The sequence below is a fragment of the Pygoscelis adeliae genome, unplaced genomic scaffold (assembly GCF_000699105.1).
Source record: "Pygoscelis adeliae isolate BGI_AS28 unplaced genomic scaffold, ASM69910v1 Scaffold315, whole genome shotgun sequence".
In the NCBI taxonomy this organism is placed as follows: Eukaryota; Metazoa; Chordata; class Aves; order Sphenisciformes; family Spheniscidae; genus Pygoscelis; species Pygoscelis adeliae.
In genome coordinates, this window is record NW_008824865.1 from 476,518 (window position 1) to 494,854 (window position 18,337).

General features: G+C 39.1%; 1 protein-coding gene across 1 annotated transcript in view; it reads left to right on the forward strand.

The window, feature by feature from the left end:
- The window catches only part of SLC2A13 (solute carrier family 2 (facilitated glucose transporter), member 13), a 163,852-nt gene that overhangs the window by 128,186 nt on the left and 17,329 nt on the right, over positions 1 to 18,337 (forward strand). Inside the window, exon 8 of the mRNA XM_009324389.1 lies at positions 9,854 to 9,979. Coding sequence (XP_009322664.1) covers positions 9,854 to 9,979 — 126 coding nt within the window. The remainder of the gene's footprint in view (positions 1 to 9,853; positions 9,980 to 18,337) is intronic.

Below are 18,337 nucleotides of genomic sequence, written 5' to 3' on the forward strand. Positions count from 1 at the left end.
TGCTGCTAGAATAACAATGAAGATAGAACAGACTAGGAGATAAAGAACACAGTCACTGTCCTGATTCAAAAAAGCACCTTGAATACTACATTCTGAAAGAGCTGTGCCGTGCAAAGAGAGAAAACAGTGCTTGCAGAAAACAAACCAGTAAGATAGGCTGCAAATATCGAGTAAAATATTTTCATTTGGTGTAGAGACGTATAATATCATAGTTGATCAACAGCCAAAAAATAATCTGTAAATCAGTGAAAAAAATTGAATGTAATCTTCATTCACAAAGACATCATGGAAATAATGCAAACCCAGCAGGACACCCTGGACACTGCAGTTCTCTTTGCCTCCTCACATTTGGAAGTGGGTGGGTGTCTCACTGAGGAAGAGCAAGGTGAATGCTCATCTGTGTGCCATCCTTAAATCAAACTCCATTTTCACACTCAACCTGTGTAAAGTTGTATAGATGTTTGCAGTGTGACCACTTCTTTTTGATTGTAATCTCTTCAGCAGCTGTGATCTGTTGCGTAACCATCAAGGCCACAGAGAAGCTCAGAGGTAAATTTAGGAGTACAAAACAGCATCATCCCAAAATTTGTAATCTTAAAAATTAAAAGATAAGATAGCCATTCCTATTATTATTCTGACTACTCAAAACTCAGTAAAAATGTTCCCGTTTTTACTGGGGACTTGCCTGGTTCTGGAAGGAGGTCAAGGTTAGGGCACGTGCACTAGCTACCCTACTGCCTTTTGCCAATCTTTAAAGAATCAAAGGTGTGACCGTTCCACTCTACCTTTCTCTGGGACATTCATCCATTTCTAGAAAATGACCATTGTCCTGTTGCCTTGTATTCTTGGTCTTTTTGTCTCCTTTCATTCATGTCTCTGTCTCTCTTACTGCACTTCTTGAGACTTGGTCAGCTGTAGAAGACATACTGTGAACTTGTTTTGCTTAAGCAATATTTTTCACCTCGGCTACTATGTGAAAATGGTAACTTTTGTGTTAAGCTTAGGTTAACCCTGAGGCTCATATCCTAGGGAGATGATACTTGTGCACAAGAACTTTCTCAGGTTTCTTCCCGAACTGATTGTCTTCAGAGTTTGATTAAAATAATACAGGCGGTGCCAGCTGCGCTGAACACACAAGGGCTCCGTTGTTCATCTTTGAATTAGTCACCCTCATGTGGTTAATGTTCCTAAGCTCACTGTACAAATACACACCACTGAGATGAAGGCACCAATATTTAGTACTCTTACATAGTAATGTTACAAGATATCTAATAGGCAGAAATACATATTTTCTTTATGAATTTAGCAAAAGTATATAATTGGGGTCAGTCCTGAAAACCTAGTAACTGAAGCTGGTTTTATTGTATTTAATAGCCTTAGGATACATATAGTAAGTATATTAGCTATTGTACTTTATTTTCTTGAGTTAACTCATTGGCAATCTGATTTATCTGCAAACTAGACATCAGTATTCTTCATACTGTCGCTGTATCACAGAACGAGTATTTTTTAAAATATGATTCTCATTTTTCGTTTCTAATGTCAAAGTGACTGAGCTACTGGTCATTCTGACAACTGAGAATTGCAGTAATAAATATAGTGATGTGTTTCTGCTGTTAAGGTCAGAAAATTATGAGTTTGTAAAGAGATAAACATGTTTGAGAATACTTTTGCCAGCTCTTATGTAATTAAAATTCTGATAGTTTATGTTGTAGAACTGTAAAATGACCTCGACATAGTCTTGAAATTTATTAAGGAGATAATATAAGGATATATCACTTGGTAATAATTTTCCATCTGCTGGCATGTTGCTCCTATCAATCAAAACTTGTAATTTAATTTAAAATCCTAAGGGATAGGAAGGAATATGTCAGTTCCATGTAGTAGGCATCTTTCATGTGAATGAGTCATCAGTTTAAACACAAAGGTTTGAAAAGTGACTTACCTGAACTATAATGCCTGTGAGTGTAATGCAGACACTGTATAACCATTGTTAACATTTCCACTTACTTTGTCTTTGAATGAAACTCTGCATTACTGAGGGAACAAGGTGATATTCCTATGGCGGCCTAACAACACTTCACATCTCCGCTAACACTTCTAAGACTTTGCTGTTTAACAAAAATTGAAACAATGCTTAGGGAGTTATTTTGTAAAATCTTCCAAAGGGATGGTGTTATACTTTATATAGTCTGTGGGTTTTAGTCACACAAAGATGATTTTAATCAAGTTTGAACAAGGCTTGTATCTGATCTGCCTGGAAGCTGGGATTATAGTATGTATGTGTAGGGTCTCTTTGGAAGAGTAGTTTTAAAAGCAAAGTATGCTTCTATGCATATCCTTCTATGGAGGCTGCCATTACTCTCAAAATAAAGGTACATGTAAGTCAGTTGTTTCTGTTATTTATTTTCTGTTCCAGGCATAAAGCAGGAAGCTGTTGTGCTGGGGGTTATATAAACTCAGAAAAAAAGATCATTAAAGTCAAGAGACAACTGATACCTATGTGCGAGTAGATCAGGACACTTTTCATGTGGTGTCAGCATTCCAGCACAGTCTGCTGTCAAGGTGCTTATAGTAGTAGTGGTGTAGCTGTGATGATCTAAGGACTTAAGCAAAGCAAGGCTTGCAGAGAGTAGTTTCCTTTATAGGAGTATGATAGGTAGGAAAAATGGATGAGCCATTGGGGTCCTTTTCAGATCTAAAGCAGAAGTAGCAAACACCAAGAAGCCGAAAGCAGTTGCTCTGAGTTTATATAAATTGTGTTGCTTAGTTGAGGCATGTGAGTCCTTGGAAGAGAGGGTTTAAGGAGAGTTTGAAGAGACCTAATGTATTTATATGTGGCTGGCATATCAAGAAGGATAAGGATTCAGTACTGGCCTGGAACTTACCTAGGAAGGAGTCACTGAAGAACAGTCTCAGTGGACTAGATGGAGCAGGAGCCTGATTTGAAGATGAGGAAGGGTTGATCATACTTGAATGTAACTGTGATCTAGATCTGTTGGAGTAGATGCATGGTAAATTACAGAACTGCAGATAGCGTATGAGTACAGTGATTATAAATGGTAGCTTTTCCTTATGGACATCACTGAGTGGATACATGTGTTACCTAATGGACTGCCAGTAGACCTCAGCAAATAAACTTCTGTCGTTTGGTCTCCTATTATCGCAGGAAAGTGCTCTTGAAGTCTGAGTGGGTTTTTCTCATTCTTTGTTAGATACTGTGTTTTCTGTGTCCCAGATACAACAGCTTGGAGTGGTATCTTGCAGTTACCACACATTTTAACTACTTAAAGCATCCCCTATATTCTTGGCCAGTGATATTTAATCAGAATTTAATGGTTAGCTTTTGGAAGCAACACAGGAATCATCAGAAGTATAACAAAGTACTTGATTTCAAGCCTGAGGTGCAGTGAAGCATGTGCAAACAGCACAAGACCTCAGACACAAGCATCAGGTGGTTTTAAACAAGGTCCTAGTACCTAACTGAAATGAGTTTGTGTATAAAAATGAGGTAAGCCATTTGCCAAAAAAACCCTAAGCTCTTTAATTGTGTAGCTGGCTGAAAGCTAAATGCACCGATGTCCTCACATGTCAACAGAGCTGATAAATCTACTGCAGTATTTGTCCAAAAGTCTTTATATTTTTGTTGAGTTAAATATCTTGGCTGTTTTTCTTGTTTGGATTCATCAGTTGCCCATGTCACTTGTTGAGTCCAGTCGGGTAGGCATGCTCTGACCGGTGATACTCAGCTCGGCTATCTTGGCCATTTTCCTTCAGTTGGGGCTAGAGGAAGAGGCATTCTCTGGTTGTAGATAGGGGAATACAAGCACAGAAGCAAGGAAAGCTTGATTCCAGTCTGTTGCTTTTCTATAAGGAGCTGGAAAGCAACTACACCACATGCTAAGGGAGGTAGAGGATTGTGTGCATAACCAATCTTGAGAGCAAAGACTAAACCTGAGGGCATACTAGGTAGGATGAAAGATCCACCTAGTTTAGGATCATGTCTCCAGTATGGCAAACAGCAAGCTGGAAAGAGGAGAAAGCAGAAGAGTCAAAGTGACATTCCTTTCCAGCCTGTGGTGATTTGCAGCTTATGTTCTCTTTGGGTGGTGTGTGCTAATCCTCAGTAGATACTGCAAGACCCTCCTGTCCCTGCATCGAGCCTTTCCTGCCTGAGATGTTTTTTTTATTGTTCCTACAGTTCTATGAGGAAAACTGTGTTCAGGAATATGAATACATGCATCATGAAGAGCCAGAGCAGTGGGTTCAACAAGCTCACAATGGTGGAATTTATTCTGTGGAGATGACAGGCCATGAGCAAAATGTCTTGCATGTTGTGAGCGTATCGGATTTTCACATATAGCTACTTCTTCACATACAAGGGGCTGATTGCGCAGCATGTGCTCAGTGAGACTGATGAGTCCAAAACAAGTAGAAAGAGTCCATCCCCAAGAAACATCCGTATTTGTGGACGTTTTGATACTCTGAGAGGCTGTTCATGCTACCCATGTAGGAGAATATTATGAAATCAGGTGTTAGATTCTAGAAGAGAACTACACAGTCCATAATATATTATCAAGCTCAGTTTGTATTTCTGTAACTGGATGATAGAAATATATTAATATAGTTTTATAATGGGATAACAGAATATGGAAGGTAAAGTTGAAAGTTCCTTAAAATGTGGCAGAAGTGAAAATTGATGAAATGTTTTGAAATGAACAATTCAGAAATTGAGATTCAGCTTGAAAAAGACAAAATAATCTGACAAAAAGAGAAACAGCACTTGCAGAGCAAGGGCACTGGGCAAAGGTCTTTTACTGCTAAATCACTCAACAAAAAGTGTCAAGGTACAATTTGCAGCTCAAATTAAGAGCCTCCTGAGAATTGTAGGAAAGTCATTACTTACAAGGTCATTTTACAAATTTAAAGCACAAAATATAATGGCAAACCAAATGTAAGTATGGAGTATTCTAAGAAGTGGGAGAAGAGCAGGGGAAGAAGCCATTGTGAACTTTTCATTGGCAACTGGAGGGTCACTTTAGCAGGTCAGAGATTTTATTCGGTCTTTTTAGAGACTGCACTAGAGGCTAGTAAACTACGCTGTTAAGAAGAAAAAAAACAGTAATTTTGGTATCAAGAAAAACATGCACAGCTAGTCAATTAATAATTCTTCTATATACTTCAAATTCTCTGTGAAAGAGGAAGGAATTGTGACCTTTGGCATCAACCTGTAACCTCAGGAACAGTTCATTGGGCAGGCTGCTCCAGAGCAGAGCATCCTGAAAGCTGGTGGTGCTCAGGCTGGCAAGAAATTGCTAGCAAGGGACCTTGAAGTTAGTGCTGTCAGGCTTTCTAGACATCAGATATTCCCATTTGGTCAGATGAAAAGGATATAAGAGCATGGAAGCCTTGACCAAATTGGCAGAATCAGAGTTGGGAGTTCCAGGTTTGGGGATATCTAGTCTCCTAACGGTCCATCAGCTTGTCAGTAAATGTGGTCTGACAATGAAGCAGGAACCCTTAAATCCCATGCCATGGCAGTTCTCAATAAACTGAGGGGCCAGGCTACTGCAACTTTTGTTTTGTAGACTTCATGCCACTGAGCTTCAAAGAATCTGAGCATCTTTGGACTTCTGGAGCCTCACATTCCTGGTGGTTGTTATTCTGCTACATAGGCTAAAGCATCTGAAGTCTAGACGCTTGCCTTCTTGTTGGGTTGCCTAGGAGCCCAGCTGGTAAGCAGGGAGGGAACTAGGCACATTGTAAAACCTTTGTGCTGTAGTGCTGCCTGGTTTCATCAAAATCAAATCATCTCTCTCAGGTATTTCAATCAGCCAGTCTCTGATTGAGAACCTTCCTGCCTGGGAATTTTCAACTGGCTCTTCACAGAGGAACCTGTTTCCAAGACACTAGCTCATAAGCTTAACATGGATATAAATATTTCATGATAAAGTACAGCAAACATATCTCCCATTTATAATTGGATGCAAATTTCCTTCTTAACATTGATATCCTGGAGTATTCTGGTATAGAGCTTTCAAGGCCATAACTGATCTGTGGTGTAGATTTGAAGAAGTATCAGTATTTTTACAGATCTATACTCTGACATATATTTGGGTATATCTGGGTAGTGCTGATAAGAAGGTACGTTTGAGGACAGGAAGGAGATCTGTAGTAGATAGTTAAATGTCAATAAGTATTATATTGTGCATTTCTTTTCCTGGTATATTTTGTGTCCTAATTTATTTACATCACTATAAGCCTGTGAATATGTGCTGAATTTCAAATTGTTTAAATATTTTTGTTTAGCAAATAGCAGTGGGGCTAGAGTGAAGAAGAGCATAAGCCTGAAACTACTATATATTTTATTTCCATTTTTTGAGAGAGAAATTTAGAGTAAATAGCCTCAGCACATGATTTTTTTTGTTGTTTTAAAATTGCTTCTTAAAAAAAAATAAATTCCGTGCTTATTTCGTGCTGCATCTTCAGTGATCATTAGTTTTTATCAACTGATACAGATTTCTTTACTGTGTTATGAAACAGTTGTAATGTGTATATGTTGGAATTTTGGAAGAAAAAACATATATCTTCGTCTTGGAAAAAGCGATGACTATCTATCTCATCAAAGTCAACATAAAAATTTTATATCACTGATAAAATGGGGCACAGAAGAATGCTAGATGATCTGAACAGCAGCCGCCTACCCTAAGTCTGCTGGGAGTTAAATTTGAAAGGGCTTCAAGTCTTGTATATTGAATTGCTGAATTTCCTCTGACATAAATTTGTCTTGTCTCTAAAACCTAAAGTCATAGCCTGATTGTATGAACTTGCTATATAGCTAATGACAGCAAATCCTAACCCAAAGGTAAAGGGCTTATAAATATTTGTCATTTAACTTTTCAGTCTGAAAGACAAGCTGCAGAAAAGCTGTGGAAAATAATAATTTTAAATTATTTAAACTGTTATGAGTAACTATAACCTCTGACATTTGGCATGACATGAAATCCAGCAGCCTTTATTTTGTTGAATGCCAACTGGAAGACACAGTTGTGCATACCCAATAAAGCCCGAGGAACAGCTGAACTAACAGCCCTGTAGACCGACATTGGAATCAATAATCAAATTTCTTAAGTTTTTTTCTGGACTGCTGGTTGGGGGGGGAGGAACAAATAAGACACCTTCTGCTTCCCAGTTGGCTGGTTACTAATACACAACGCCATCTGAGGTTATGTGGAGTTATCCCCGCAGGACAGACCAGACAATGCACAGTTCAGTTCTGTCATTCATCTCATGCATTGATTTTTGTGAGGACACTGAGGGAAATGATGAAGCATCCAGTCCCCATCCTGTCCTCTGCTGGCAACACTATAAAAATGACAGTCATCGCTGTGTCTAATTGTCATTCTTCTGCATTCCTGTGTCCTGCTGATGTTCTGGCTGGTGTTGGATATTTGACTATATTTCTGCTTGAAGTAAAACCTAAAAAGAATAAACCTAGAGAGACCTTGAATCCTGAATTTTTTCGAAGAGAAAGACCACTTTAATGTGTTAAATTTTGCACATGGTGTTCACATTGAATATAATTTGCATATAGTTGACTTAAAAATCCACTGCTGCTCTTGATAGCATGTAGTATTTGGAAATGTCTGCTTTCTGAGCCAGGCTACTATGCTGGATGTGCTAGCACCCTGGGTCTTTTTAGAAATTCATGTTGTTGAAAGGTACTTTGATATACAACATAATTTGAGTGGAAGACGTTCTACAATTTGAAAATCACATATCAGCATCCTGTTTGATATTATAGGATTCTTTTCACTACAAGATGCTATAATTTTTTAGTTATTTTTAATATTATCATTACATACTTAAACGCACTTGTAATTTATAAAAATGTCTTTATTCATCTGCAGTCTTCTGTTCCTGTCAACTGCTTTGGTTGCTGCCCATTGCTGTCCTAATATTGATTAACAAAATGTAACTAAGTCTTGCTAATGTAATACTGGAATTGTCCTTTCCTTTCATAATTGATAATTGCAGAGTTATAATTTTCTCATTTATCTTTGCAAGAGAAGGAATGTTTACTACAGGTAGGTGATTGACTTCTACCTGAAAGTTTTGCTTCATCTCCATTGGAAAAATGTTTTCTGCAGTTTATATCTCTATTTAAAGAGCTGATTTAATGCAGCTTTCCTAATATAAAAAAAACAAAAGCTGTTAAACCTGAATTTGACCTATCAGTTAAGCAAGAGGAAGGTGTACTTAAAAGATTTATTTTCTAAAAAGTAGACAACATGGAAATTCTGCAGTAATTTGATAATTTAGAAAGCACACAATAACAAAGAGCACAAATTTCTGAAACTTGGGAGAAGTAGGAAAATGCAAATGAATACACTGTTTTTAACACTTTTCCAGCCCTCTTTTTTTGCCAACTACCGTATGAATTGACCTTATTATAACTCTTTTAGAAACCTCATAGTAAGAGAAGTTTAAATTACTAGATTTTAAACGTGTGCTTTCAGACTTTTTAAATCCATTAATCTGCTTTACTGATTTAGTTTCTTGGGACTTGGTTATACAGTTACTTTTACTTTTTCTTATACAGGTATAGTAGTTTAAGCAGATTATTTCTTCATTCACTAAGTCATTGTTATGATAAAGATACACACTCAGAAAGGATTATTTCCTTGGTTTTGTTGTTACAGGGATATATGTTGAAGCTATTTTGGTCACCTTAATTATACATTTCCAGATGTTACATTTCAAAGTTTAATTTTAGTTTCAAATTTCCAGACTTACTCCATGTTTTACAGTTTTTCATTCTCCTATTTTTAACTCCTAAAGTTACCCTTTAGAATATATCAAAGGCTTTACTGATGAGGATATATCTCTGAATCTGAGATGGCTTCTGGGGAAGATAAACACCTGGGTAGTTTAACCACAGCAGCAATGGTCTTGAGTGTTTGCAAGATCTGGCGAAGCTTGTGCCAGAAGCTTTCAGATAACTTGCACTGCATGAAGGGTTTTGGAATGTCTTCATAGCTCACATGCCCAAATCCACTCAGTTTGATCTCAGAGGCAGGTTTTAGACTGACACCTAAGTGAGGTATCTGTAGGGCACTTGGCGTCTAGGCTCCCAGTAGTCAGTGAGGATGTGGTCAGTGTAACCAGTGGAGTCTAGAGAACAGTTTTACCGTCTAGTCACTTGAATAGCTTGCAAGATTGCATTGAGGAAACTTTGCATAAATGTAAGCATCTCTTGCTCTTTGAGACTACCAAGGAAATCAGAGATATCTGCATGGAGCTGGCAAGTGTGATGCATGGGAATGATCTGCAAGAGCACTGCATACTCTGCATTGGCAGGTGAAGGGCAGGCCGGGATGTTTCTGGTCACTAGATGCCTGTATGTGAATTGGCTCCATTGACATATTGACTCCGTCTATCAAATATAATGGGAGCTCAGGCGCCTAGTTCCCACATGGAGACACATGGTGTCGTGATCTCAGACTGACTCCCACATCTGTATGTGCCCAAATCCTAGTTTGTTTATTAGGTGTGATGTATGATTCTTTCTTTTCAACCCCAATCTGTCTTTTTTTAATTTAAATTCATTCCACAAGTGAATTCTCCTACAGCCTGATCAGGTGTCACTGCGAGATTTGCAAGTGGGCCACCAAAATGTGGTACAGAAGGCGGCGAAAGCAATCTGTATTAGTTTTTGGGCAGTTTATATTATCTTGTCTCCAACACTGACAACTTGACTATGTGCATCCCAAGATTGATTAGGAGATGCTGTTGGTTTTGACACATACAAATGAATAAGTGTTGCTTAAGTATTTCTCTCTTTCTCTTTCAGTTATTGTAATGGATGTATGTTAGATCCAGACTGTGGTCTCTGCTACAAATTGAATAAATCAAGTGTTGTTGAGTCCTCATGTATTCCTGTTGATAAAGATTCTACCATGAAAGCAGCGTGGGGCAGGTATGTCACTTTTCAAGATTTTCTGGTCTTGTGCTCTACTGACGGTGTATTTTGTGCTATTGAGAACACTTTTTGGTTTTACATAAAATGTTACTCTTAGGGTGTTCTGGAAGAAAAAAAATAACTTGGCGTTGTCAAAAATGGGCAATTACATTCTAACAACTGTTCTAAATAAAAGCCTTGACCCTGATGTATGCAGCCAGTTCGGTGTAATCTGCCACTTAGAAAGTATGGCAAAAGTACACTAGCAATTAGGAAAATTACTTTTCCCTGATGTCTTCATTCATTCAAGGGGCATATTCCCTAGGTATACACTTAAAGCCCTCTGAATTAATTTTCTTTTTTAAATGCTTTAATTAAACCACACTTTTAATATTGGCCTACTAAAGAAACCAAGTTGCTCAGCTGAATAATCTAAAATGATAAAAATCTGAAAAGTTCAAATTGTCAAAAGCATGGATTGTGGCCACAGATTTCTGTGTTCCTGTGCTTAGAAGTGGTGTCATGCCATACGTTGCACTTGGAGGGTAAAAATGTGTGCATTCATAGAAAAGTCCCAATGCAACTGCAAAATACATCACGCCTCTTTTTCTTAAGCAGCACAAAGATTCCCTGCGAAGTCACAGCAATCGTCAGGTTTTCTGAAGTATTGACTGTTCTTAAGGAATGGTTTTATGAGTTGGAACAACATCCTGTAAAGGCTTTATCAATACTTTAATAACGATTAGGGCTTTGGTTAGAGTTTAGAATGGGTCAGTGCCACAAGGGAATTATATAATTACTGCTGACAAAATGTGTAATTACTGCTGATAAAACCTCCTCGCCATAATTCATCTATGCCACCCACACACCATAAACATACCTGGGAAATATGCAAAGGTTCGTGTGGTGGTTTGGGCTTTTTTATTATTATTTTTTTTAACTTTCATGTGTATTTCTCAGAAGCTAAAACCAAGTGCCTTAGTGGCAGTGTCATATTGGACAGAGGTCGGAAGGTATGAAAATATCTACTAATTGTAAAATCATTGATTTAAAATGACTCTAAAATTGCCCTCCTTTTGATTTCAATACTATTAGAATGTTATGCCTAGTAGTTCTTTCCAGATACAGAAGAGGGTAGCTTATATGCTTTGTAATCCTAAGTTAAAAGCACTGTGATCATTTTGGGGCTATGACTGTTTATTAATAAATAACTGTGAAAAGTACAAAATCTCATCCTTCTTGCTTTTTCTGTGACTGTCTTCAGTGGCGCATTATACAACATACTTTGCATATTACCTAATATCCTGATATGCTCTCCAGCACTTGGACTCTCATATTTGTAAATTAACAGATCTCTCTTTGTATTCCAGGTCAACATTCATTTCATATATGCTGTAGTTTTAAGTAGCGTGTCTGTAGTTAGCAAAATCATGCTAACACACAGGAAGACGTAAATGGAAACATGAACTTGTTACGAATAGTTGATAGATAAAATCAAACTTTATTTATTAGGCAGTCTTATTGTATAACGTAGTAAATGTGGGCATCAGTAATCCTTTTATATTCATTCTCACATAACCCTCCTTGCTGTACAGCCTGTTGGAGCAAATTAGATAGGGAAGGAGAAATACTTCTTTCCATATTGCAAAATACAATATTTCCATATTGTACAATAATTCCATAGTATAAAGACCCTGTTCAAAATCTTTCAAGAGAAAACTGAACAATTTTAATGTTATATTGTTAGTCATTAGAGTGAAAGTTCTGCCTTAAGAAAGAAAACCAATGAAATTCCACATTTCTTTTTCCGAAGATTGTATGTTCATCCCTATTTCTGGTGTTTATTTCATTAATTTCTAATCTCATCTCCACGTGGTCTGTGTAATCAGGCAGTCTTATAAAAGCCAGTCCTTCAAGCTGTGAAATGTCAGGTGGCACCTTCTGTGCCTTCCAAGCCCTGTGGAACAGGCAAGCATTTCACCACCTCCTCCTCCTCCTCCCAGATAGGTGTATTTCTTCATACTGGTCCAGAGGGAATCCCCATAGATTTTGGCTTCCAAGGGTTCACATTCACGTACCCTCCCCGGCTCTGCTTCCTCGAATCCTGAATCTGCTTTACAGCAAAATCGCTCCCACAAAGCCGTAAGATTTCCCCGCCAAGCGAGAAGATTGCTGCAGTGAAAACGGCGTAGTTACATCCCCAGTTGTGTCTCAGAGCAGCAGGAGTCGTCTGCATCTTTCTGGCAGCATAGGGAGAACAAGGGCCTAAGACAAACTAACAGCACCTGTGAAGAAATTACATCCATGCTGATGCTTGAAATTGCATCCCTTTGTTTCACAAAGTTACTTTGTCACAGGCTAGACATACAGTGGCAGTTATTTTAAAAATACATGGCATTTTTACAATCAGAAACTGGTTTAATAATTTGAAAGATGATTTTGTGATCTATGTACAGCTGATAACCATAATTATCACATGCAGCCTCTTTATAACTCCTATGTATCTTGATGGCTTCATGCCATCCAGTATTGGCTGAATGGGTTTAAATGGCTTAAAACCTCCAGAGTTACACTGGCCTCATACAGCCAATTTATTTTGCCATTAATTTTGCTCAGGAGAGAAGAAAGACCTGAGCTATTTGTTTGGGATTTGTTGGACCTCAGTTTGCCTGAGCGTTAGCAAAAGCAGCAGCTCTGACTACCTTGCCTGATGCAAGAGGTTCAGAGAAACAGTTTCTGCTGGGCTCGGACTGACGGTGCCGTACAGAGCATTTCACTGCTGCTGCCACCATCGCATTTTGTTCATGATTTTTCTGCTGGAAAGCCGGGAGGTGCAGCCATGGAGAGCTGCCTTCAGTCACACCACACGATGTGCGCGCAGCCACATAGCTCTGCAGCCATCTTAAGCCCAACCGTCCTGACATTCGCTCAGGGGCTTATCTATTCCTGATGTGTAACCTACCAACAAGGTGAGAGCTGCTTGGAGGCACCAACAGAGAAGGCCTTGTCATATTTTTTTAAAGCTCTCTGCAGCTGCGCAAGCTGATATGGAAAACCCTCCTGTTTATATATTTATAGCTTTGCACTGTTCTTCACAGTTGATCCCAAGGTACTTCGATAACACTGACGTAACAGGCAAGGTTTTGGCTGTTATCGTAAAATACTGTAATGTATTTTTATTTGCAAGAAGCTTCCCTAGTTCCAGTCTAGTGTACTAGACACCACCTCTATGTTTATTGTTAATCATATTTATTCAGTTACGGTATGTTCTAAATTGAGAAGTTCTGGGGAGGGGAGGGGAGGGAAGGGAAGAGAGCAGAGATTTCAGTCTCCTATGGCTGCCAGCAAGGCTGTTTATATTGCTGTGGTTGTCATAGAAACCTAGGGAGACAATTAGAGTGTCCAAATGTTTTTCAGGAAGAATATAGCATTTTGGTTCTTTTGAATATAGGGAACCCTGTAGCCAGCAGTGGCCCTGGGGGAGGGAGACCGCATAAAGATAAATCTGACCAAGTCCAAGTCAGGCCTTGAAGCAGCTGGCTACACTTGTAAGATCATAAATGTAAGACAAAGAATAGAGATTTATGTTTTTATTTATTTAATCAGTTACATAAGCCTGACTCTGGTATTGGAATAACACAGAGAGGAGTGTCTTGCCCAGGGCATCAGCACAGTCAGGTGCTTTGCTGCCCGTGGTATTACTGAACCAGTCAACAAAATAACTGTTGACATGCAAACCTTGCTGCCTCCAGCTCTGCCCAGGGACTTATAAAGAATGGTTTCAAGGCAGTCAGCAAGAATATTCTTAAATTATTGGCTTTGTAATAAAAGAAGAAGAGCTGTGTCTTCGCTCTCAATGCGGTCTGAGGGTTCTGTGTTGGGACTCTGTTCCTTAAGACTTAGGGAAGTTTTGCATTTAGCCGTAGCACAGAAAGGCTTGCAGTTCTGTTCTTTTCATGAACGTCGAATTATAAAATCCCCATGAAGTTGATAAAAAGCATTATCTCACTTTTACAGACGGGGATGCAATGGGAAGGTTCCAATATGAAGCTCAGGTGGCACGACAGAGGTCACGGGCAGAGTCCATCTCTCAGCCAGGACTGAATGTGGAGGTGATTGCTTTCAGTTCTGTGCTTTCAGAGCACAAACTGAAATCTAGTTTTTCCTCACAATTGCAATTACTCCCACAGTACTCTCGGAAACCTTGAAACTTCTGTCTGTGTAATTGCAATAACCGTAAAGGCCAGCCAAGAATGCTCTAGAAGTAACTTTAAATTGCATTAATTTTCTTACAGTTGAAAGAATAACCATGCAAGGAAAGGAGCTACTAATAGTGCCTTGACATGACATTAACCTTGACAAGAGTATGTTGTCAAGACCACAGCAGGCCCACAACTGTGAGCTGAAAGGCTCTCATGAGTGACTCTGAGCAATCTCCCTCCGGAGAGAAAGATGTTGACTTTATACAGTAAACAATTATGAAGAAATAATAACATCATTTGCAGATCAGAGGCAAGCCTAGAAGCCATCCTGTCCACAAAATTAGCTGGCAGGTCTCCACAGTCCCCAGAGGACGACAATTGGGAACAGAAATCTATAAAGGGAGAGGAGCTGAATGATTTACTTTCTTCAGCCATTTTTATTAACTTCGTTAGAGGCACATCTCCCTGCCATGGGAGTTTAATGCTTCATGGAGAATCCTGCTTTCGTCAATATAAAGAAGCATTCCTCCACTCTCTAAGGGCATTCATTGCAAAGGCGAGTGCAGAAAGAGCATTTGGGAAGCTCTTCATTTTCCTCTGGCCAGTGCTCTCCTGACCTCTTTCCTTTCATGTAAAATTAACGGCATGTTTACAGATGCTCGATAATGCTGTTATGTGTCACTGTGTGCCTGTTGCTCGCATCCATCAGTTTGCTGAGGAGTTTAACTGTATCTCAGAAACCTGTTCTGGGGAAAATTTGGGTTAAATTACACAGGCAATGTGAGGAAGCAGGTCAGGCAGGCAGTCAAACCCTGGTTCTCAGCTTCAGAAGAGTTTCCGCCACAGGAATGTGTCTAACGACCTCGGCGTTCGAGCCTGGATGCTAACTAGATTCCAGTGGTTAAAAAAAAAACCCCATAGGAGTTCATTAGCTGGATTCTCAGACAACAGCCTGGTTTATGTCCAACGGGGGACGTGCCAGTGTCTGTCACAGCCTCAGGAGTATTCTGGGAAGCTTTACATTCATACAGTGCTGCCTATTGTCTAATGCATAGCAGATGAGACTGTTAAAATGATTAGAATACTTTTTCTTTGTAGCAACATTAGATTTTTCTAGAAATGTCAGGTTCTTTTTGCTGCTTGTAAATACAGACAGGCATAAATAAGTTCATTACGCTTGTTTTGCTAGTCACTGTCTTATAAAGATGCTTTTGCAATGTGACAAGTACATTTGTAAAAGTTGCTGTGACTGCTTTACTAATGCTAAAAAAATGTATGTGCGTCTTCACACATTTAAAGACTAAGAATCTATTTCCAGTCCGTCATGGGGAACGGGTATACAGACCTTTCCTGTTACCACGGAAAGGCTAGCACTGGAGCAGCCTTCCAAGAATGAAGTACTCTTCTGTCCCCGGGTAGACATTGCTTGTTTTGTCATGCAGGAACTATTGGTAGAAGATTTTATTGCTGAAATGTTGATTTGGAATCTTTCTACAAGGGCCTGCATTGAAAAGTGCTGCTAAATTCAGCAGCAATTAGAGGAGAAACTAGTATTTCTTTTACTAGGTCTTCAGATCAATAGATGAAGATTATACATAGGATTATAGTTCTACATGTGCAAAGCAGGAAGGTAGTAGAGGGAGTAAATGATTCAGGGAAGTAGCAGAATCTACAGAATATTTACATCTGCATGTATATCGGCAGCACTCAGAAGAGCTGCGACTATAACCAGCAGCCTTAGCAAAACTTCTTTCTGGACGATATGCTAAATGTTTACTAAGTTGAAATATTCATCACTTCAGTAGGAACCAGAACACAGAATCCCCCCTCTCCCCTCTGGGATAATTTAGGAAAAAAACACAAAATATATGCAGTTTCAAATAGAATTAAATTCTGTTTATCTTCACCATGGCCAGTAAGTATGGAAACCTGGAGTAGGCGGGTGGCAGTAGGCAATGCTGTTTGTCCTGTTTGATTAGGAGTACGTACTTCAGCGTAATGATACCTAATACACGTTAGTGAGGTGTGCGAAAACAGCAATGAAGAAAGATCTGAAACTGATTACAGTCTTTGTCAGCCTAAAATCTAAGGCACAAGGTCTTTTCTGGGAGGAGGATATTAGACAGTGTAATCATGGACTAATGGTTGCACATACCGGTGTGATTCTGGAGAGCTGGGGAGGTGGAGGAAGAACTTAAGAAATCTTGTATGCATATTTTAATGCCATCTCTGCTAACTGGTAAGAGCAAATAGGAAGAATAGAAGGGTAAAGTGCTGCAGAATATTGTGTCCTTATAGATGAAGTCTGCTCTTGGTGATGCAGGAGTAGGTAGCAAAATAAGTGCAATTTTAATGTTCTGATTCTTTCAGCCACTCTTCCCACTCAAATCTTTGAGGCATCAGGTTTTTAAGTTCTTTTAAAAGAAAATTATTTCATGGTGGGCCTGATAACCATAGTAAGATCTCTTTAAGCATTTAAAAATATGTTAAAATTTATATATGTACTTTAATTTAAATGTGGATGGAATTTTGTTGTAACGTTGACAGAAGATACAGTCTCTTCATGTTCATTTTCAAGGGGAAGAAAACCCATTTTGTATTATTTTATTTTTGACTTAATCTAATGCCTGACCAATTAAAGTCCTTTGTATATTGTATCTGCATTGTAGGTCTAAAATAATGAGCAGACCAACATGATAATCTAAACTGAAACTATCTACCTTCCTTTAGAGTAATTACTTAGGAATTACTGTTAATAGTTCTAACTCATTGTATCTACTCAACCAATGGCAAATTCTGGATGCTTGAAAGGAAGGACAAAATACCCTCCTAGTCAGTCCTGTTATGAAGTGAACGTATTCTGACTCTGGAAATGTATATGCTGAAGACAAAATTTACTTGTTGGAGACACCCAGCACAAAATAGGATTTTAAAGCAGGTCTGATTAGTTTGAAACATCATTTGTGTTGTTCTCTACCAGTTTGTTTGTATTGCACTTTGCTGCTGAACACCGCTTCAAGATCTAACTCTAAGTTACTATTTACAAGGCGTTCTGGTAGAGAATGCTGAAGAGACAGATGCTGACAGCTATTTGGGTCAGTTGTTGTAACAACTACTTCAGATGCTATAGGATTGAGGTAACTGGAATAGAAAAGCAAAAGTGGCCCTTGAGCTAAAACATAGGGAAGGGAAGGGAAGGGAAGGGAAGGGAAGGGAAGGGAAGGGAAGGGAAGGGAAGGGAAGGGAAGGGAAGGTGGTTTGTGTCAGGAAAAATTGTGTTACAGTTATTTAAATGGAAACTGTTTGAGTTTGTGCTCTTCACCACTTAAAAGTGGTCCAAGGAAGAAGATGCTGTGGTGTTTAAAATTTGAATTTACATCCTGTTGAAGGAGCGAGCTTTCTGCTCATTTCAGTCATTCTGTGGTCAGCTGAGATGGGACTAGAATAAATCTTGTTTCCATTTTAAAAGCATGTTTGCTGTTAGCTGACAAAGGCAATAGATACGAAAGCGAAGAAAAAAAATGCCAATATATATGAGAGAATTGGCAGTCTCTTGGCAGTGTGCTTTAGACTATGTAGATAATTCCTGCAGCTTTCCTCTCCCTCTCTTATGAAATGTACACTGGAGAAGAGAGGTTTTTATTGCCCATAGGACCCTGCTGCTAATTAGCTTCTTCAGCTGCTCATCTTTTTAGGGAGAGATTGAGTGACGTCCATGCCTCACCAGGGGGGTTCTCCCAGGGCAGTGTCGCAGCAGGGGCAGAGCATGGCCCCGGCGCTCTCCTCGGCCACGGGAATCGGAGCAAGGGGCAGAGGAGGATGCTTCACCAGAGAGCATGAGCATGCAGGGACCTACTGCTGGGAGAGAGCTGGGGATTTCCCCTTCCACCTTGGAGCTAAAGCAAAAGGAACTGACTCATATTTGGTAGCGTGTGGATTTTTTTTCTGAGAGAGGAATATTTCCGATAGTTGTTTTTCACATGTGTTCAGTTATTGACTCTGAAGTGCAGATTTAGATAAAAATCCTCAGTGAAAATTGTCTCAGCAGATTCCTTTAATTCAGACTTTACACTCTGAAATGAATTTGCTAAATTGAAATTTTCTCTGTTTTGTGGGCGGAAAATGTTTTTGAAAGATGCATGTGGTTGGGGATTTTTCTTGATAAAGAACGTTC